This window comes from Callorhinchus milii, unplaced genomic scaffold (genome assembly GCF_018977255.1).
Source record: "Callorhinchus milii isolate IMCB2004 unplaced genomic scaffold, IMCB_Cmil_1.0 Scaffold4, whole genome shotgun sequence".
NCBI classification, from domain to species: domain Eukaryota; kingdom Metazoa; phylum Chordata; class Chondrichthyes; order Chimaeriformes; family Callorhinchidae; genus Callorhinchus; species Callorhinchus milii.
The window spans coordinates 1914953-1937711 of NW_024704745.1; the positions used below are offsets into that span (position 1 = coordinate 1914953).

General features: G+C 47.4%; 1 protein-coding gene across 2 annotated transcripts in view; it reads left to right on the plus strand.

Moving 5' to 3' along the window:
* usp25 (ubiquitin specific peptidase 25) overlaps nucleotides 1–22759 on the plus strand; it is a 64445-nt gene that overhangs the window by 16406 nt on the left and 25280 nt on the right. For both annotated transcript variants that reach the window (XM_042333915.1, XM_042333916.1), the window contains exons 6-17: nucleotides 3429–3566; nucleotides 4771–4847; nucleotides 6687–6760; nucleotides 7281–7429; nucleotides 10101–10228; nucleotides 12615–12710; nucleotides 13922–14089; nucleotides 16154–16374; nucleotides 17226–17296; nucleotides 18890–19118; nucleotides 20732–20932; nucleotides 22056–22195. In XM_042333915.1, the coding sequence (XP_042189849.1) occupies nucleotides 3450–3566; nucleotides 4771–4847; nucleotides 6687–6760; nucleotides 7281–7429; nucleotides 10101–10228; nucleotides 12615–12710; nucleotides 13922–14089; nucleotides 16154–16374; nucleotides 17226–17296; nucleotides 18890–19118; nucleotides 20732–20932; nucleotides 22056–22195 (1671 nt within the window). In that variant the 5' untranslated portion in view covers nucleotides 3429–3449. The remainder of the gene's footprint in view (nucleotides 1–3428; nucleotides 3567–4770; nucleotides 4848–6686; nucleotides 6761–7280; nucleotides 7430–10100; nucleotides 10229–12614; nucleotides 12711–13921; nucleotides 14090–16153; nucleotides 16375–17225; nucleotides 17297–18889; nucleotides 19119–20731; nucleotides 20933–22055; nucleotides 22196–22759) is intronic.

The window sequence follows — 22759 nt, forward strand, 5'->3', positions numbered from 1 at the left end:
CTCCACCCTCAACTCCAGGACCACTGCTGTCTTGACAGAGTGCCTGTCGGACATCAAGTCCTGGATCACGGCAAAAGACTGAGGCCTTCCCGATTGGCTCGCGCCAGTGCCTCTGTACCTCAGGCTCTGGCAGCATCAACCTCCATGGTTGCACACTACAACTCACCAGCCAGTCAGGAATCTCGGTGTCTTGTTCGACCCTCAACTGTCTTTTCTTCCCCACATTCAAGCCATGACCCACTCTGCCTTCCCTCACCTCCGTAACATCGCCCGACTTTGCCACTACCTCACCCCTCAGGCACTGAAACTCTAGTTCATGCCTTCATCACCTCCAGGCTCGACCATGCAAATGTCCTGCTTGTCGGCCTTCCTAACTCCTCCCTCCACAGGCTGCAGTTAATCCAGAACTCTGCAGCCCGTGTCCTCTCCCGTACCAAATTCCAGGACCCCATCTCCCCCATTCTCGCCCGACTCCATTGGCTCCCTATCCTTCAGAGGGAGTTCAAGATCCTGGTCCTCACCTACAAAGCCCTCAATGGTGTCGCCCCACCCTACCTCTGTGACGTCCTAACCCCTTACCAACCCACCCGCTCCCTCCGCTCAGCCGGCTCTGGCCTGCTCCACGTTCCCTGACCCACTCGTCCCACCATTGGCGGGAGAGCCCTCAGCCACTGTGACTCCAACCTCTGGAATTCCATCCCCCAATCTCTCTCCCCCTCCTTAGCCTCCTTCAAGTCCCGCCTCCAAACCCTCCTCTTCGACCATGCCATCGGTCACCCTCTTCCCCTCCCTTCTCCCCCCTGACCCCAGAAGTAATGCTGAAATTCTGCACAATGTCCAGCGCTTTGGGACGTCTTCCCGATGTGAAAGGCGCTATACAAATGTAATCTTGTTGTTGTTGTTAAGAACAGGGTCTTAAAATTTACGACTGGGTAGAATTTTGGAAAAATTGGTAAATTCGTTCTGAATTTAGAAGCCTTTTTTTCCGCGGTCCTTTAAAAGGAACCGGCTTCAGAAACAAGACTGGTGTCAGCTCCCAGCACCACTCACACAGTGAGTCCAAGCCCGTGTCCTGACAATCGGTGGGACTTCACATCCCCACCACAGTTGCGTTGCTTGCTGTGTGTCTGGATTTGCATTGGTGAAACAATTTGTAATAAATCATAAATTTGTCGGTCGGTTAATTACCTCCTCTCTGACGTGAAAGTCTCTGTGTAAATATAATTTGTTGTTGGTTTAAATCCGTGTCACTCATTGGGGATATGTACAGCATTGCTCCAGCATGATCTATTTCCGGAGCGGAATTCTGACACTTTGACAGGAATTGCAATCGAGTTCCTTCTTAATGAATCCTTAATGAATAAGGGAGGTCGACAATTAAGATCCCCCTTTATAGTGTCTCTGTGAAGCACGGCTCGCTAGAACGATGATGATGATAATAAACCTTGCATTTGATACAGCGCCTTATCATGTCTTCGAGACGTCTCAAAGCGCTTCACAGGATACTCTGTAAAGTGAACTGACTGTATATTTAGTGGGTGAAACGTGGCAGCCATTGGATATTATTACTATCTAACCCGATGGAATCTAAATTAATGACCTGATTGGAAAAAGAAAGAATGATCTAGCAATAAACAACGAGCTTGTGTTTAATATAGACCATAAGGCAGACAGTATGAACCGCCCGGCAGTAAAGAACATGGGATGGATAAAGTGCAAACCGTACACTTTACTGTCAATGGGTACAGTGAGCGTAGTTTCTACTTTGCTCTTTGAGTTGAATTCACTGCATTGAACAGCATTGCCAACCTGCGTGATAAGGTAAGTAGGATGTGTCCCTTCAGGGAGAGAGAGAGAGAGAGAGCGCATTCCATTCCAACAATCTAACTCTGGGATTTCCACGTGTAGGTGAATTCTCAGTTTGGTTTGGATGCTCTTAAACAACGGTGATGGGCTTCTGCATTCTGCGCATGTCAGACAACCCGGCTGACCAAAACAAAATCACTGAGTATCTGAAATCTGAACCGTGGTATGTGCTACTGCCCTCCAGTGATCGATAAATGAATCGTGGATATTTGCAGCACGGAGGGAGATCATTTCGAATAGAACCATAACAATTGTGACCCGACTCCATTGGATCTATCAGCCTTTTTCTGTACCTTCTCCCCCCCACCCCCTCCCGTTGTGTATGTGCTGAATACCAACGGCGGGCGGACCTTCAGCCTCTCTGCTTCCCCCATCCTCTGGAACTCCATCCCACAGTCCCTCCACCTCGCACCCTCCCTCCCTGGCTCCTTCAAGATCCTCCTCTTCGACCTTTCCTTCGGTCATCCTCCTGCCCTTACCCTCCCCGCCCTCCACCCCCTCCTGATCTCAACCACCAGGTCGGGTGCGGATCCCAGACTGTCCAGCGCCTTGGGACGTCCTCCTGACGTGAAAAGCGCCGTGTTGGATGTCATTTGCTGCTGCTTCTGTTGTTTTTCTTGCTGTTGTTGCTGATGGTAAACTCCTGCCACGCTCAGTTGCCTGCTCGTTCCCTGCACGCACTCACTTGGGTGTAATTTAGGGATAACGTTTCTGCTCCAGCCGCCTGTGGCCCCACGATCATCACCGTTACAATTCTGTTCGGATCAGTGGGCAGACTGGCGCCGTTGCTCGGCTGTTGCCTGGTAGCCGCAGAAAGCAATGATTAAGAGTTCACAGGCAGCGCCTTATCTTGGTGAGATGAAGCTGGCCTTTGGCAAAAGGCAGTTAGGCGTCAGGAACTTAAAATTGACGTGGTGGCGGCTAGCGATTGAGAATGTTGTGACTGGAGCTAGACACGAGAAGGAAAATCTCCACTGAGCAATAGTTAAAGGTTAAAGGTGCCTTTTACTCAATCAAGCCTGATGTGATTGACAAGTGAAAAGACCTGGGTTCGATTCCCGGGCAGGGGGCGAAACATTGGGCAAGTTTCCTTACTCCACACACACACACGTCTCTGTTTACTAAGCAGAAAGTAGGAACCCAGTTGTTAGTCAATCGGTTGATCGCTTTTCCGGGGGTAATAATTCCTTAAAAACGATAAGAATAATAAATTGTTCACTCGATCCACGACTGTTTGTGGGACGCTGCTGTGCGCAATTTGCTGCCGCGAAACGCCCACAAGATATACAGTCAATTCACTCTACAGTGTATCCCGTGAAGCGCTTTGAGACGTCTCAAAGACGTGATAAGGCGCTGTATCAAATCAAAGGATTATTATTATTATTCATCCCTTCAAAAGCAAAAAAATTAAGGTTGTTGTAAAAATAGACTTGTAACTTCATCCATTTTTTCCCCCTCACTTTGAAGAGAAAATCCCAACTATTATTATGGTTGGTGCAGTGGCTTTGAGAGCCAGCCTTTTACTGGGTGTTTTATTTATTCAAACTTCTTTTCATCTCTAGGAACATCGAAACCTCCCCTTCATGCGGGAGTTGAGGCAGCTCTTTGCACTAATGGTGAGCTCCAAGAGAAAATACGTTGATCCTTCAAAAGCTGTGGAGATACTGAAAGATGCTTTTAAATCCAATGACTCGCAGCAGGTAAGAGTAAAAGACTTGTGGAAGTTGTCAATGGGTGCTGATTTTATTTATTGTGTGTGAAACTAGCCATGGACCCCAGGTTTACAAGTTAGCGCATCACGCAATCCTGGAACAGGATGTGACTGATAAGGCTTTCTGGTTCTCTGCACTCTATATAAGCACCTGTTCTGGTTCTCTGTTGAACACGTTGGCCGACAAACCACACAGTCACTGCACTTTACAGTACAGCACTTTGGGATGTCCTCCTATCGTGAAAGGCACTATAACAAATGCACAGATTATTATATGTATCCAGTGCTTGGTACCTATCTTGATGGCAAGCAGAGGAGAGCGGCGAGATGCTACTGCTAAAAAAGTTTCCGCATTTCTAATTGGTAGAACCACCGCTCAATAGGTGAAGGTGTGTGTCTGACCTGTGAGCAGGAGAATGCGGACAACGGCTCCCCTATTGCATGGCTAAGCAGCTTGCGAGCAGTTTCTTGTACCTGCTACCCACCTAGCGAGGGCTCAGACTTCTGCTTCTCAGATGTCTAATGACTGACACACTGGCAATCATTTTTGGGAGTGAGTAAGTGAGGTCTCTTTGTAGGTTGAGGTGACGCGCCTAACAGTGTAACATTGGCATTCTCTGTGGGGGGTCTCAGTAGGTGGATTGGCATTGTACAATGCCCGGTTCATGATGGCTCCGCCAATCTGACTCGTCAGAGGATTATATTAGTCACTGAAGCCTGAGATTCTTCCCTCTGCAGCTCCTGTTAACCTTGCGAGCCCAAACTCTATAAGACAGGAACGTCCTAGATGGTCAATCAGCAGGAAGATTGCTGGACAGTGTTCACTATGACAAGCTGTGTGTTATTAGCTGGTTAAGCTCCCAGGGGTGCCCCCAATACAATACAATATTACATTTGTATAGCGCCTTTCACATCGGGAGGACGTCCCAAGACACTGGACAGACAGTGCAAACTCTGCGCTCCTCAAGCCATGACTCTTAACAACCTCTGCCGGACAGAGTCTGTGATGAGGTGAGCCAGATGCATCCTCCAGGGAGAGAGTGCCACTCCCTTCCAGGCAAACAAAAAATTCTGTGCACTGTGTTGTGTTCTGGAAGAGTGCAAGTGTACCCGGCTTAGATGTGTGCGCTGAAAACCTTACGGCTTGACTTTAATTTCATTCACTCAGTGTTATTTCCTATGTTGCTTTGCAGCAAGATGTGAGTGAGTTTACACACAAACTTTTGGACTGGCTGGAGGATGCCTTTCAGGTGAAAGCGGAGGAAGAGAGGTAAGTGGCAAGATTGTTTGTGGGTCACCGCTGTGCGCAACTGGCTGCCGCGTTTCGCCCACAAATTATCCATTTTACATTCTGTGAAGCTCTTCGAGACGCCTCGACGACGTGATAAGGCGCGATATCAAAGGCGAGGATTGTTATGATATGCGTCAGAAGCCCAAAAGACCACCTAGCCTTAGGCTATGTGACCGTTTTGTCTTACATTTTGCTGCATTGCCTGCCTTTGCCCCTGCAAATGCAGCGTCACTTTTTGTAGGCTGGGTGCGACAGCCATTTTGCATCCATCAAAGGTCCCACAAACAGCCACCTGAACAAGCAACGCAACCTCGGTTTAACGGCTCATTTGAAAAGAGCGGTACCTCCGACTAGGTAGGGTACGACACTGGAGCGTCAGCCTAGATTTGATCGGGTCCCATCACAGGCTTGACCTCACATCCTTCATGGCGAGAGGCAGTCAGTATTTTTTCTGTTGCCGCCGTCTGTCACAGTGTTGGACTATGCAGCCGAGCCCTTCACTGAACAGTTTTACATTGCGACTCCAGATTGCACACGATTTTTAAGATACTTCCCAGTGCACAGTGTAGAGTGTGTTACTCTTCTCAAAGCAGTGTAGCGAACATGTCCTGATTCAGAGATGCTGTAGTCGAGACTAGACGGACTTTGCCTTCAAAAGCAATGCTTTGAATGTGTTCGTCCAGTGAAAAAATTATTTGTTCTTTCGAAGGTGCGGATTTTATTCAGTCAATTCACTTGTCTATCGGTAGTTCGCTTTTCCGGGGGCAATAATTCCCACAGTCTGGGCTGACACTCCAGTGCCCAGTGCAGTGTTGGGTGGGAGTACTGCATTGTCGAAGATGCCATCCTTAGGATAAGATGTTAAACTAAGGTCTTGTCTACCTGTTCAGGTAGATGTTTAAAGGATTTATGAAAAAGAAGCACTTTTTTGAGAGGTTTGAACGCTATGGAGCGCTGTATCAAACGCAAAGAGGTTGATTACCTTCATCATCATCAGATGAGATTAAATGGTGCAGGACTCACAGTCCTGGACTGGATGGCAATCTGCCTTTTGTTAGAAGCAACATGTATTTTCTGAGGAAGGAATCATTAAATATTCTGTTTACCACGTTACATATTTTTCTCAAACATTAAAAGGTTGTAGGATGAAATGTTGTTTTAAATTAGCTGGAGAAAAGTTGATTGATCGATTGCTGGCAAAATGTAAAGTTTAAGTGTGTGTGTGTGTGTGTGCGCGCGCGGGGGGATGGTGTGTGTTGGGGCTGGGGGGCTGGGGGTGAGGTGAGGGAAGTAAAAGTGCATAGCTGCCAGGTCAAAAAAGCAGAAAAATTCAGCTCAGAATGAGTCTGTTTGGTCCATTTTGTACGTGCCATCTGTTTACCTAAAATCAACTTTTTTTTAGTATATTAATCCCACATCCCAGCTCTCTCCCCTTTATCCTTTAACAGTTTACTATCGTGTAAATTTAAGGGGAGAAGGATAAGGGGAGATTTCTTTTCAGCGAGTCGTTCGGTCTGGAATGCCCTGCCTGAAAGGGTGGTGGGTGGAAACCGATCCGATAACAACTTTTAAGAGAAGTAGATAGATATTTGCGGAGGACAAATTTGCAGGGCTACGGGGAGAGAATGATTAATTAGCGGGATTAATTTGGACAGCTTTCAAAGAGCCGGCACAGGCACGATGGTCCGAATGGCCTCCTTCTGTGCTGTATAATTCTAGGATTCTTTGATTCTATGTCTATAATGCGACTTCAAGGCGCATTGGCAGCTTGTGAGTTAGAACATGCTGTGACTATTTTTTTTCTTTCTCTCCTGCCAGGGAAGGTGAGAAACCAAAGAACCCAATGGTTGAACTCTTCTATGGACGGTTTCTGGCTGTAGGAATGCACGAAGGTGATGTGCAGATTTTGAATTAAAATAATAATACCAATAACCCTTGCATTTCACATCGCGCCTTATCACGTCTTCGAGACAAATCGAAACGCTTCACAGGACATACTGTAAAGTGGATTGACTGTATATTTTGTGGGGGAAACACAACAGCCGATTGTGCACAGCAGCGTCCCCACAAGCAGTCATGGATTCAAGGTACTGCGGAATCTTTAACATCCAACTGAACAGGCAGATGGGTTTAACGTCTCATCCGAAGGACAGTACCGCTGACAGTGCGAGAACCCCCCCCCGGCGTTGCGTTGGAGAGTCAGCTTAGACTGTGATTTTATGTCTTCACGTGGGGCTAGGACCCACAACCTTCTGACTCAGATGGGAGAGTGAGCGCTTACCACTGAGCCAGGCTGACGCACATTATTGCACAGCTCAGCATTTTCGTTGGGGGCAAAGTGTGAATGGTTTGTTTCCATAACTGTCCCGTAAAAGACCGATGGATCTAAATGTTGCTTTCTTCTGGTGATAGGAAAGAAATTTGAAAACTCCGAGATGTTCGGACAGTACCCACTACAGGTGAACGGCTTTAAGGATCTGCACGAGTGTCTGGAGGCTGCCATGGTTGAGGGGGAGATTGAGTCCCTCCATTCTGAAAATTCTGCAAAGTCTGGACAGGAGGTGAGCCATCACATAGAGCCATAAGAATGTGGAGTCCTGTAGCTCAGTGGTTAGCGCTCTTGCCTCGCAAGCAAGAGGACTGGGTTCGATTCCCAGGCACGACTGAGCAAAAGAAATGTTAGGCAAGTTTCCTTACTCCACACACACGCCTCTGTTTACCCAGCAGTAAGTAGGAACCCAGTTGTTAGTTGATTGGCAGATCGCTATTCCGGGCGTAATAATCCCTACAAAAATAAAAATAATCGTCATTTTGGTCACTGCTGTGCGCAATTGGCTGCCGCGTTTAGCCCACAAAAGGTACAGTCAATTCACTTTACAGAATATTTACACTTTACCTCTTTTTCGACCGTGCCTTCAGCCACCCTCCTACCTCTATGCCCTCCTTCATCCTAACCCTCCCCCAACGCTCAGTTCCTAATCCCTGACTGTTCAGCGACTTGGGACGTCCTCCCAACGTTGAAAGGCGCTTGACAAATTCCGTGAAGTGCTTAGAGAGACGTCTCAACGACACGACAAGGCGCTATATCAAATGCAAGGATTATTATTATTATTGGTGAATTCTTAATGAACCTACCACTGATTTGCTGCAATGAGACAAACCAGATAGGATGCAGAACAGTTGTGTTCACTTTCAAAGCTCTGGACAGACTGAAGGACTGACTTATTATTATTATAAGTGCTCTAGAGAGTCCAAGCAAAAGTGGGAAATAGGAAGGTAGGCGGGAATTGTGTGAAGGTACAGTCAAGCGGTTGGTTTTTAGAAGGATTTGAAAGCAGAGAGTGAGGTAAGGGTGAGAGGAGGCGAGATTTGTGAGATATTCTGGAGTGTGGGAGCATTATCGCGTGTGAAACTTGGCCACCGGTGATGGAGAGGAGGGGGCAAGTGATATGCAGCAGGCAGGCAGGCCTGAGTTTGACGAAGTGGGTGGGGGAGTTGGACAAGAGGAGCTTGCTAGAGGTAGGCTGCACTTGTATAGCTTGAAGCTCCAGGTTCCTTTCACAAATTGGGCTCTTAATTGTATCCGTTGCAACGGTCGCACGGAGAATAATGTACACAGTGAGCCCACGGGAAACAGTCACTGGTTCAGATTGAGTGTCGTTACGTAAGGATCCCTCGAATCATGTAAAATGTACACCGCAAAGCATCGTCGTTTCGCCCACAGAATACAGTCACTCCACTTTACAGTATTATCCTGTGAAGCGCTTTGAGACGTCTTGCAGATGTGATGAGGCGCCAGATCAAATGCGAGGATTGGTATTATTAGGTGTTTTAAAAGGGCATCGTAAGCAAATGAAATCCTGGCATTTTCTTGCTGTGTTCCCAGTCTAAAGGGAGATGTAAAGTGCATCCCCCTTCTGTCTCTTGAGCGTGTGTTTGGTCTCCCTCAATCCCTCCCAATATCTCCCTCAATCCCTCCTATCCCTCCCTCAATCCCGCCCTCTCTCCCTCAATCTCTCCCTCCCTCCCTCTCTCCCCTCGCTCTCTGTCTCTATCCCTCCNTCCCCCTCTCCCTCTATCCCTTCCAATCTTCGTCCTTCTTCCCCTCAATCCCTCCCTCTCTCCTTCCCTCAATCTCTCTCCCTCAATCTCTCTCCCTCAGTCTCTCTCCTTCAAATCTCGCTCCCTTTCTCCCTCAGGCCCTCCCTCCCTCTCTCTCATGTCTTTCTTTCTCTGTGTCTCTTTCCCTTGCTCACCCACCCCTTACAAAAAAGTTCCACATGTATCATTGGATGCATTTTCAATGGACTTGAGATATTCCATGGCAGTGATTGAAAAGAGAAGAGGGTTTCTCTCTCCCATCAATCATGGAGGCCATCAATCCTCCAAATAAATTGCCGAATAACTTCATGGCTGTTTGTGGGAGACCCTCTGGGTGTACATTGGCTGTCAGGTCTGCTTACAAAATGCAGTGTGAGAACACGTTTCCTCTGAAGCGCTTTTAATTGTCTTGACGACGTGACAAGGCGCTGTCATAAATTCAAGGATTATTATTATTATTATTAAATGATAAATACCCGCATAGTGGAGTCCTGTAGCTCAGTGGTTAGAGCACTCGCCTCTCAAGCGAGAGACCTGGGTTCAATTCCAGGCAGGGCGAAACCTTGGGCAAGTTTCCTTACTCCATACGCCTAATAATAATCCCTCAAGAAAAAAAGACAATAATAAATTGCTCACTTCAATCCACGACTGTTCGTGGGACATTGCTGTGGGCAATTGACTGCCATATTTCGCCCACAAATATACAGTCAATTCACTTTACAGTATATTCTGTGAAGCGCTTTGAGATGTCTCGAAGACGTGAAAAGCACTATATCAAATGCAAGGATTATTATTAATATTATTATACTGACCTACACTCGACTAGCACCAGCCTCCTGCTCGACCCTCACACCCTCCGCCCCCAACCACTACGCCCCGAATCTGTGGAACACTCTCCCTCAATCCCTCCGCCTTGCCCCCTCTCGCCCCTTTTTCAAGTTCTGCCTGAAAACCTTCCTCTTCGGCCGTGCTTACGGCCCCTTCCCCCCGGCTCGGAGTCAGGCTCCACCACTGTTAATCGCTCTGAGATGCTACCCTGTGCAGAGGGTGCTATATAAGTACAAGTTGTTGTTGTAAATCCTGTGAAAAATCAATTATTATTAATAACAACCCTTTCTTCTGTTCCCACAGCACTGGTTTACTGCACTCCCCCCCGTTCTAACCTTCGAACTTTCCAGATTTGAATTCAATCAAGCTTTGGGAAGACCTGAGAAGATTCACCACAAGCTGGAATTTCCGTCAGTCTTGTACATGGACAGGTAGGGCACCTTCGCGGGACTGTGCACTGGACAGGACTGCAGGGAAACATCCCTGGCAACTCCTTTGGATCATTTGGTTCACAAGAAACATTGTCTGTTAACAGTAGTCCTGCTCACCCCATATCAACCTGTCCATTTTATTAACCTGTTCAGCCTCTCTTCCCCAATCTTTGGAACTCCATCCCACATTACCAACGCTTCCCTCCCTCCCTCCCTCGTCTTCTTCAAGGCACGATTCAAGATCCTCCTCTTCGACCGCATCTTTGACCACCCTCCCTCCCCCATCCGCCATCCCTGGTCCCAACCCGTTAACGCCTTGGGACATCCTCCCGACGTACATATGTCAATTTTGGGTTGTACTCCAAGCCTAACAGAGATTCTTCCACTGCTCGCCTAGCTCACAAGGTCACAAGAGAAGCTCAGAATAAGAAGGCCNTTTTTGTTCTATTTAATGTCAGCTCTCCTGAACCAGCCCTATTATTGATTGGCTTCCATGTACGAAAGTATCCCTTATGAACTTGGCCTGACTGCAGTCTAATTTGGCAGGTATCGACTTAAAAGTTGTAGAGGTAGTGAGGGAAAGAAAGTAAGTGTTTGATAGTAAACCAGGAACATTTTGAGATTCTCACCTCGTCCCACACCAAGCTCCACGAGTCTGTCGCCCTAGTCTCATCCGGTTGCATTTGCTCCACTTCCCAGCACGACTTTGACGATGCTTTCAGTCATCATATGCAAGGATTATTATTATCTCTCCCTCGCCACCTGCCTCAGCTCCCACCCCCAGCTCGGGCACCTAGCCAACGCTGTTAAGTACTTTGGGATGTCCTCCCGACGGGAAAGGCACTACATGAGTATAAATTTGTATTATAGCCTCTCGTATTGTGCTGTGTAAAGAGCCATTCCAGGGCAGTGTACACAACAGGTTTGTGCAAGGAGCTATACCCAGGCCGTACACACAACAGACTTATGCAAGGAGCTGTACAAAAATAAATAATTTGGTCACTCAATCCACAGCTGTTTGCGGGACGCGGCTGTGTGCAATTGGCTGCCGTGTTTCACCCCCTAAATATACAGTCAATTAACTTTGCAGTATATTCTGTGAAGCTCTTTGAAACGTCTAAAAGATGTGATAAGCCGCTATAACAAGTCCAAGGATTATTATTATTATCATATCCAGGGCTTGTAATTTTGTTGTTGTTGTATACGCACAGCAGGCTTATGTAAGCAGCTGAAACCATACTGTACACAAAATAGATGGTAACACAAAGAACTGAATGAAGGTTAACCATCTGATGTTTATAATCCCCTGAGTATATCTGCAGTCTGACTGACTTAGTACTTTTTTATTATTTTTAAAAACTCCTTGGATCTAAAATTGGAGTGGCTGTTGTCTACTTTGTTGCCTTTGCAAACTCGGTCTTATTCCAGCACCTGATTTTTAAGTCTTTCTGCAGTTCTGTGCATTTATAATGTGCAGTGATCATTCTTCTCGTGCTTTGGTCGGCCATCCTCTTTTTTATATTTTTCCTTTCCCATATTTCGGCCCCAAAATACACAGTCAATTCACTCTACGGTGTATCCCGTGAAGCGCTTTGAGATGTCTCGAAGGCGTGATGAGAAGCCGTATCAAATGGAAGGGTTATAATGATGATTGTCCTCATTTTTAAAGCTTACAAATTTTGCTTCAACCAGCGTTTTTAGCCGGACTTTCAATGTCCCAGTAACCTTGTGTGTGCATTTCTAAAAAAAATTCCTAACCTCTCTTTTTTGGGGATACTGCTAAGATGAAACTCTCTAATTACTGATTCACTGACTGGAAAAGGTTTCTTTTTATTTACCTTATGGATTTCACTCGCACCTCCCCACCTGTCCGACCTGCTTACCCCCCATTCCACCCTCCGCTCAGCCGGCTCCTGCCTTCTGTTTGTCCCTCGCCCCCTTCTCCGCTCCACCATCGGTTGGCCATGCCTTCAGCCACTATACCCCGAAACTCTGGAACTCTCTCCCTCAATCCCTCTGCCTCGCCCCCTCCCTCCCCACCTTCAAATCCCACCTAAAGACCTTCCTTTTTTGATCGTGCTTACGGTCACCTTCCCCACTCCCTCTCCCCCTGGCTCGGGGTCAGGCTCCGCCACTGTCAAACGCTCCGGGACCCTACCTCGCTTGAAGGGCGCTATATAAATGCAAGTTGTTGTCAAATTGAGCACCTCTTATCAAGTCTCCTCTCAACCTTCTCGGTTAAACAAATCTTTCCTGGGGAATGAGACTAAATGATTAGTTTTTTTTTAATCCAAAAGAACCAACCCCATCAGGATCGCCTCCTTCCATGCTGTTAACATTCCACGTCCCTAATGTTCTAAATGCTGTGGCTTTGCTGTTGACACAGGTATATGGACAGAAACCGGGAGATCACACGCATCAAACGGGAGGAGATACGGCGCCTGAAGGAGCACCTCACAGTATTGCAGCAACGTTTGGAAAGGTACGGATGGGAACCAGACCTTCAGGAAGGAAATACTCGCCCGAGGCAAACTGGCTCGTCTTAATTAAAGCTGCCCAACAAGAGTAATAATCCTGGCATTTCGAGACTTTGCGACGTCTCAAAGCGCTTCACAGAATATACTGTAAAGTGAATTGACTGTACATTTTGTGGGCGAAACGCGGCAGCCAATTGTGCACAGCAGCGTCCCACGGTGGATTAGGCGACCAAATTATTATCCCAGGAAAAGCAATCCGCCAACCGACTTAAAAAAACAGTTTCCTACTTAATACTAAGTGAATAGGTGTGTGGCCTAGGGAAACTTTTACCAACGGTTTGCCCTCCTGGAAATCGAACCCAGGCCCTCTCGCTTGTGAGGCGAGTGCTCTTGACCACTGAGCTGCAGGACTCCCAATGGGTTTAATCTCAATATTTCGAGGCAAATCTTTTAATCCCATTTCCTTGCCTTTTCTCCATGCCTCTTATTAAATACCCTTACCAAGTCCCAAGTATCTATCTGCAGGCACACTTTGGTATATTGTAGAATTGTCTATGGCACAGTTGATCTTTCGTGTATCAGAAACCTTAGGCAGGTTTCCTTATTCCACACGTCTCTGTTTACCTAGCAGTAAGTAGGAAGCCTGTTGTTATTTATTGACAGTTTGCTTTCCAGAGGTAATAATCCTGCCCCAAAAAAATGTGGTCACTCAATCCACCGGTTTGTAGGACTCTGCTGTGCGCAGTTGGCTGCCGCGTTTGTCCCACAAAATGCACAATCAATTCATTTAAACTGTGAAGCGTCTCAACAACTTGATAAAGGCGCTATGCCAAATGCAAGGATTATTATTAGTATTATTAAATTTAAGATTACGTGAAATTTAGGGACAAAAGACTTATATTCAATCTTAATTATTTGGGAGTCATTTTTACGCAGATTCCTGATTAAGACGGCATTCCCAAATTCCGCAGGATCTTAATTTGTATTTGTTGCTCTTGAAGCAGAAGGGATCACGAGAGAATTCGGACGCCCTTGATTTTTCTGAAATCCCTTATCCATTTTTGAGGTCTATTGCGCACACAAAACACACAGCCAATTCACTTTGCAGTGTATTCCGTGAAGCGCTTTGAGATGTCTCGACTGCCCCGAAGATGTGTGATCAGGCACTGTATCTAATGCAAGGTTTAATATTATTATTATTTTGTATCCCTCCCAGGTATTTAAGCTATGGCTCGGGCCCCAAACGGTTCCCGTTGGCGGATGTACTGCAGTACGCCCTGGAGTTCGCCTCCAGCAAGCCTGTGTGCACCTCGCCGGTAGAAGATGTGGAACCCGCTCCCCTCAGCAGCGCGATACCCCCACAGACCACGGCGAGACAAGAAAGGTGTGTGCTGCGGTGACGAACCATTGAACATATATCAGATCCTTTTCCACCCACAGTTACAGCAGAATTCTCCGCGGCCGGGTTAGGGGGTAGCGTTGTATTGTCAATCCACGACTGTTTGTGGGGCTCTGCTGTGCGCAACTGGCTGCCGCGTTTCGCCCGCAAAATATACAGTGAATTCAGTTTATAGTCTATTCTGTGAAGCACTTTGAGACGTCTCGAAGACATGATAAGGCATTATAACAAATGGGAGGATTATTATCCTTATTGTTGTTGGATGTTAAATTGAGTATCGTAAAGATCTCTTGATTCTATTCGAAAAGAGAACAATTTTTCCTGCCGTGCAGGTCAACAATCCTCCAGATAAATACAACAACAACTTTTTATAGAGCGCCCTTAACGTAGACATGATCTCTGATCTGTCCATCATAGACAAGGACATCCCAGACCATTTCCTCTCCCCTCTCACATCACCCTCCCCTCCTCCAAGACTCTCCACCATCTTTTTCTGCCCATGGAAAAAGCATCCCGCTCCCCCGAGTCCCTCAAAAACGCCCTCCCATCCTCCGACCTTCTCTCCTTCTGGCCTTCCACCTGCGGTGATCCAGACGCAGCTGTCAAGCTGCTAAACGATCGCTTCTCCTCATCCTTCAGTTCCCTCGTCCCCCTGAAAACCAGGTCCGTCTGCAAGCCCACCCACTCACTCCATTCCCTCAAATCCCAAACATGGTCGCTCAAGCGCAGATGGCACAAAACCGGCCTTGCTGTTCATCGGCAACCGTTTCTTGAGCATCTTCGCAACTACCTCCACTCCCTCTCAAGACAAAACCACTTTCAACTGGCAGGTTATTCTTGAAGCCAAAAAACCCCCTAAAATCCTGTTCTCCACGACCCACCACCTCCTCACATCACCCTCCCCTAATAATTTGGTCACTCAATCCACGACTGTGGGGTCACTGATGTGCGCATTTGGCAAAATATACAGTCAATTCACTTTACAGTATAATAATAATAATAATAATCCTTGCATTTGATATAGCGCTTTTCACGTCGGGAGGACGTCCCAAAGCGCTTCACAGAATAGACTGTAAAGTGAATTGACTATATTTGTGGGCGAACGCGGCAGCCAATTGCGCACAGCAATGTCCCACAAACAGTCGTAGATTGAAAATGACCAATTTATTATTGTTTTATTTTGGAGGGATTATTATTACCCAAACTGTCACATGTATCAATGCTGTTGGGTTCTGCATGAAGCAGAGACTGGATGCTGGTATTTGGGAAGAAAGGAAATCAAATAGCCAATGAGCCATGATGAAGGAATAGATGGATGGAAATATCCTTTTTTTGGTCAGCCGGGTGCCCGACACGTGCCAAAACCCATCACCATTCTTAAGAGTATCCCAACCGAACTGAGAATTCCACGCAGCCCCCCCTACACATGGAAATCCCAGAGATAGATTATCGAATTATAATTATAGATTATAATCTACGAAACGCCTTGAGGCGTCTCGAAGAGGTGATAAGGGGCGATATCAAATGCCAGGATTATTATTGTTAAGCCCACAGTCACAAAGCCACAGGTCCAGATTCAATTTAAGGCATCAGAGAAGGAGATACAAACCTCGGTTTGACGTCTCACCCGAAGGATGGTACCTCGTCCAGACCAAAGTCACGAGGTGACTCGTGAACTCACAACCTTCAGACTCGGGAGGCATAACAACGTCGTGGGTTCAAGACCCCACCTCGACCTTAAGATTAAGCGCTTTCAGCCACTACGCTCTGAAACTCTTGAACGCTCTCTCTCTATCCCTCTGCCTCGCTCCCTTCCTTCCCCATCTGCGGGTCCCGCCTGAAAGCCTTTCCTCTTCGACCGTACCTGCGGTCACCTCCCCCTCTCCCTCCCCCCCCGTCTCGGAGTCATTGTCAAGCGCTCTGGGACGCTGCCCTGCATGAGTGACGGGGCGCTGTGCAGGTACAAGTTGTTGTCGTCGTCGATGGATTTCCACGTGTGTCAGTCAGCACGGTGTTAAAGCTGACTGCCCAAACTATCTTGCTTTCTAGCTCCTGCAGCTCGACAGAACAGCCAGGATCCCTGGCCCCCACGGACGCGCCCGGCACCTCCCCTATCCAGCGGTCGGTGGTCCACAAACCTTTCACGCAGTCGCGGATCCTGCCCGAGATCCCGATGCACCCCGCCCCCCGGCACATCACCGAGGACGAGCTGCGGGTGCTGGAGGGCTGCCTGCACCGCTGGAGGACGGAGGTGGAGAACGACACGCGGGGTACGGTGTCCCTCCTGCTTGGCCTCGACGCTCGTAACGTCGCGCTTTGCCACGCAGCCCCGTAAGCGCGCGTCCGTTTGTAGAGCTCGACTCGCAAGGCGAGAGGACGTGCGCTCGGTACCCGGGCGGCGCGGAAACCTTGGTCAAATTTTCTCACTCCACACGCGCATACACATGCCATACGCCACACGTGCACACGCGCCACGCACGCACACACCACACACACACGCCTGCGCGCCTCCGTTCACCTGGCGGTAAAAATAGGAAGCCGGTTGTTAGTCGATCGGAGGAGTGTAACAATTAATCCCTTCGAAAAGAAAAGTTGCAATCGGCTGCTGCTTTCCGCCCACAAAGTATACAGTCATTTCGAGTTACGGTTTATCCGCAACGCGCTTTGAGACGTCGCCACGATGTGACAAGGAGCACGATGTGGGGAGAGAGTTCCAGATTCCCACTCTCCTTTGGGTGACAAACTGCCTCCTGATTTCACTCCTAAATGGCCTGGCTCTAATTTTAAGCTGATGTCCCCCCCGTCCCCCCCCCCCCACCACCGCCACCACCCACCAGAGGAAATAGTTTCTCTGTATCTCCCCTAACAAATCCCTTTATTATTTAAACCCCTCAATCAGACCACCCCTCACCTTCCAAACTCAAAGGAATAGAGACCCAAGTCTATGTAGCCCGTCCTCGTAAATTAAACCCTTAGGCCCTGGTATCGTTCTGGTGAATCTACGCTGCACCTCATCCAGAGCGACTGTATCCTTCCTGAGGTGCAGTGACTTGGAAGCTTTCTGCGATGCCTTCTGTTCACATTCAATGGCGCTGACGGTCTCCCCCCTCTCATGTTGCAGATTTGCAGGAGAGCATCGGCAGACTTCACCGCACCATCGATATGATGTATGCCGACAAGACCATGATGCAGGTCAGTGATGGGAGACACCAGATGCCTGTAGGCAGCGCTTTGCCCACTCCCACTTCACCACCCGCTGCCTCCGCTCGGCTGGCTCCGGCTTCCTGTTCGTCCCTTGTCCCCCTCCGCCTGACCATCGGTGGCCGTGCCTTCAGCCACTGCGCCCCGGAACGCTTGAATTCTCTCCCTCAATCCCTCCGCCTTGCCCTCTCTCCCTCCCCACTTTCAAATCACGTAAAGATCTTCCTTTTTGATAGTGCTTACGGTCTCCTCCCCCCTCTCCCCACGGCTCGTTGTCACACTCCGCCACTCAAGCGCTCCGAGACACTACTTCATGTGAGTGTGTGTGGCGCTGTATAAATACAAGTTGTTGTTGGTTGTGGGGAGCATCAGGCTGACACAATTGCTGCTGAAGTGAAGAGGATTTGATAGCAATGGCTAGTCTTGGGTTGTTAGTTTCAGAAATAAGGGCCACTTCAATTTCCTCCATACACGTGAGTTAGCCTGGCTCAGTTTGAAGCAGCCTCACCTCTGAGTCAGGGGCTGAGAGTTCAAGTCCCACGTCAGGAGTGCCATTCCATTGCATTGCTCGGGGTGGGGGGGGGGGGGGATCTGCTGCAGTGTTGGAGAGTCAGTTTGCCTTTGAAGTGGCCTGTTTGTGGGACGTCGCTCTGCGCAATTGGCTGCTGCGTTTTCCCCACAAAATACACCATCACTACACTTTACAGTTTATCCTATGAAGCGCTTTGAAACGTCTCGACGATGTGATAAGGCGCTGTATCAAATGCAAGGATTATTATTGTTATTAAGCATAGTTTGAAAAGAGAAGTGCATTCCTCCCGATGTCCTGGATGACAATCCCTCAAATAAAATTATTGATGCTGTTTCCACCACCCTTTCAAGCAGTGCATTCCAGACTGTAACAACTCTCTGTGTGTAAAAAAAACTCTCCTCGTCTCATCTCCCCTCTGGTTCTTTTGCCAATTATCCTAAATCTGTGTCCTCTGGTTACTGACCCACCTGCCAATGGAAAGAGTTTCTCCCTTTTGACTCTTATCGAAACCCTTCATCATCCCGAACACCTCGCAGAGAGAATGGGTGCATTCTCAGAGATGCCGTCCTTTGAGGAGAGGTTAAACCAATGGCCTGTTTAGCTGTTCAGGTGGCTGTTAAAAATCCCGCAATATTATTTGAAGAGAAGGCAATTTTTCCTGTGTACTGAGCACAATCTCCAAGACAAAGTTTTGTATTACTATGATTATTTGCAAAACCTTGCTGTGTTGTGTGTAAATTCATTACAAATTCATCTACAAAAATCTGCTGTGCTCAATTGGCTATCGTTCATAAATAAAGAGTCAATTCACTTCACAGTCTATTTTGTAAAGCACTTTGCGACGTCTCGAAGACGTGATAAGGCGCTATATCAAATGCAAGGATTATTATGATGATTGTCCTAGTTATTATTGCAGTTGCGAGATAAAATGCAAGATTTATATTATTATTTACAATTAAAATTTGTCGTTGTATTTTTTACCATATTTAAAGTAGAGATATATATATACACAATAGACCCTTTCTTGTAGTAATCTTCTCTTTGTGTTCTAGGTTCCTTACCGATTACACGCAGTTTTGGTTCACGAAGGCCAGGCAAATGCTGGGCATTACTGGGCTTATATTTATGATCACCACCACGAGAGATGGATGAAATATAATGACATAGCTGTTACCAAATCCTCCTGGGAAGAGCTAGAGCGGGACTCGTTTGGTGGTTACAGGAACGCCAGTGCATACTGTTTAATGTACATAAATGATACAGAACGATATCTAATAGAAGGTACCGTATGAGCTAATAATTACTCATTCCTCGTTGCAAAAGCTGTACAATGTGGCACAATATAGATAAGTGTGAGGTGGTATATTTTGGTAAGAGGAACAAGGAGGTCACATACTGCCTGGAAAATAAAAATCTAAATGGGGTAGAGGAACAGAGGGACCTAGGGGTACACATACACAAACCGTTAAAACTAGCGATGCAGGTTAATAAGGCCGTAAAAAAAATGCGAACCAAGCATTAGGGTTCATTTCTAGAGGTAAACTTCTATCGAAGTGCTTAGACCACACTTGGAGTACTGTGTACAGTTCTGGTCCCGATGTTATAGGAAGGATATAGAGGCACTGGAGAAGGTGTAAAGGAGATTTACAAGGGTGATACCAGAAATGCTAGGTTGCACCTATCAGGAAAGGCTGAACAAGCTTGAAAAGGGAAGCTTTTCTCTTGAAAAGAGCCGTGTGAGCTGTGACCTGATAGCGGTCGTTAAAATTATGAAAGGTTTTGATAGGTAGAAATAGAGAAGATGTTTCCACTTGTGGGGGAGACCAAAACCAGGAACCATCAACATAAAATAGTCACAAATAGATCAAATAGGGAAGTCAGAAGAATCTTCTTTACCCAGAGAGTGGTGGGAATGTGGAACTTGCTACCACAAGGAGTATTTGAGGTGAATAGCATAGAGGCATTTAAGGGGAAGCTAGATACGTACATGAGGAAGAAAGGAATCAATAATAATAATCCTTGCATTTGATACCACGCTTTTCACCTCTTCGAGACGTCTCAAAGCGCTTCACAGAATATACTGTAAAGTGAATTAAGTGTATATTTGTGCGCAAAACTCGGCAGCCAATTGCACACAGCAGCGTCCCACAAACAGTTGTGGATTGAGTGACCAAATTTTTTTTTTCTTGAGGGATTATTATCAAGCGTGTGGAGTAAAGAAACTTGCCCAGGGTTTCGCCCTGGCGGGAATAGAACCCAGGTCTCTCGCTTGCAAAGCGAGTGCTCCAACATCTGAGCTATAGGACTCCTATAGAAGGTTATGCTGATAGGGTTAGTTGAGGAAGGGCAGGAGGAGGCTGATCCCAGCATAGACCAGTTGAGCTGAATGGCCTGTTTCTGTGCTGAGTATACTCCCATGTAATTCTATGTAGATTGATGTCCGTTTGGCCCAGTCCACAGTGCTGTTGCCTCTGGGTCAGAAAGTTGTTGCAGCTCAGTGGTTAGAGCACTCGCCTCGCAAGCGAGAGGACCTGGGTTCAATTCCCAGGCAGGGCGAAACGTTGGGCAAGCTCCCTTTCTCCACGCGCCTCTGTTTACTTAGCAGTAAGTAAGAACCCGGTTGTTAGTCGATTGGCGGTTCGCATTTCCAGGGGTAATAACCCTTCAAAAAGCAAATAAGAAATTGGTCGCTCAATCCACGACTGTTTGTGGGACGCTGCTGTGTGCAATTGGCTGCTATGTTTTTGCCCAGAAAACATACAGTCAATTCACTTTACAGTATATTCTGTGAAGTGTTTTGAGACGTCGCGAAGATGTGATAAGGCTCTACATCAAATGTCTTTACATCTGAAACTGTTTGTGGTATAAACCAGTTTAATCTTGTGATCTTGTAGAGGAATTTGATAAAGAGACAGGGCAGGTGTTGACTGGAATGGACACACTGCCTTCAGACCTGAAGGAATATGTCAAAGACGACAACAGGAAGTTCGAGAAGGAGCTGGAGGAGTGGGACGTACAACAGGTGAAGCGAGCCCAACAGGACAAGATGTTAATCGACACCAACCAAAGGGAACCCGCAGGAACCTCTACCTCAGGTCAGTGCAAGAGCAGATGACACTCTACTCCTCTGTGCTTTGTAGTACATTGTCACGTAGCCTGGCTCAGACGCTAGGACTCTCATCATTGGAGGACAGGAGGTTTGTGGGATCGAAACCGACGTCGCTTACAGTCCAGGCTGTGAGATAATCTCCAGCCTTGACTTCCTTACAAGCTCCAATCCCGATGTCCCAGATAAGCCTCAGTCCGTCCGGAAACCCATCTATCTCCAAACCAAGCTGAGAATTCCATGCCATCCCACCTACAAGTGGAAATCCCAGAGATAGATTGTTGGAATGGAATGCTCTCTCTCTCTCTCTCTCTCTCTCTCTCCCCCTGGGGGGAGGCATCCTGCTTTCCTAATTCCAGCAAGTATTTGGTGCAGGTTGGCAAGACCCAAGGCTTGGGGGATCCACCAGGTAACTGCTGGAGTCTGACCAGCTAAAACCATTGATATCACTGCCTGGCAAGCTTTCCTGCTGCTTGTCCAGCTAGGACCACCCTTCCCGTTAGTTAGGGCTTTGGTTTGCAGGGTTAACAGGAGCTGAGTGGGATGCCTCTCTGGTCCCCAGTTCCAGGTCCTGCCGATGAGCCAGGCTGGGCTGCGCTGTCATCAGCAGTGAGCGCCCTGGAATACTGCAGACCCACTCCTGGATGATTTTGGGTCTATCTCTGGTGCGCTACACTGCATGAGGGGTGTATAAATGTAAGTTGTTGTTGTACCTTTCCTGTAAAATCAGGTGCTAGTGTAATCTTTTTCATGGTCGTGTGTGGTGGGGGGGGTGGGGTGATGTTCCTGAGAGGATTTGAAATATGCTCTTACCTGCTGTCCTCTTTACCTGACCCGCCAGCCTCCCCAACCATCCCCACCACCCACCCAGCATAAGTGTGTTAATAATAATAATATTACTATTTGATGTAGCGTCTTAGCACATCATTGAGACGTCTCAAAGCGCTTCGCACAATATACCATAAAGTATTTGGTGGGCCAAACGCGACAGCCAATTGCGCACAGCAGGAGTCCCACAAGCGGTGGTGGATCGAGTGACCAAATTATTATTATGATGATTATTATTATTGTTATTGCACCTGCAAACGTATGGTTTATTCCGTCTATTTCAGCGCCAGCGAAAGAGCTGGAATACTTAGAGCAGCCGTCGCCGACGGAACCAAACAAGGTGTGTGAGGAGGACACGGCCAAGGCAATCTCCAAAGCAGCCGCTGAGTTTGAAGACCGAGGTCCTGAAGCTGCCCTACAAGCGGTATGACTGCTCGCACAACGTTTATTTTCCCCTCTTCCCTCCCGGTTAAGCGGTCACAATAGATAAGCCCCAACTCTTTTGTTTATCTTCTGTCCCCGTCCCCACCCATGAAAAAAATATCTTATTTTATATACAGGGATATTGTATCCTGTGATGGAGTGGATAAGGAGAAACTGTTTCCACTGGTGGATGGGCGGGTGGGTCAGTAACAAGGGCACGTAGATTTAAGAGAGTTGGCAAAAGACCAGAGGGGAGATGAGGAGAATTTTGTTTTTCATATTTATTTTTTGCACAGAATATGAGGGTATGGAATTCACGGTGGAAACCCATTCGATAACAACTTTCAAAAGGGAATTGGATTGGTACTTGAAGAGGAAAAATTTGCAAAGATATGTGGGAACGAGCGGGAGGAGGGAGTGGGGACTGATTGGGTAGCTCTTCCAAAGAGCCGGCACAGGCACAATGGGCCGAATGGCCTCCTTCCTTGCTGTAATACTCTATGATTCTGTGGAGTTGTATCTCTTGCCTTTACCCTCGATAGTCACTGTTCCTGTCAGAATGGTG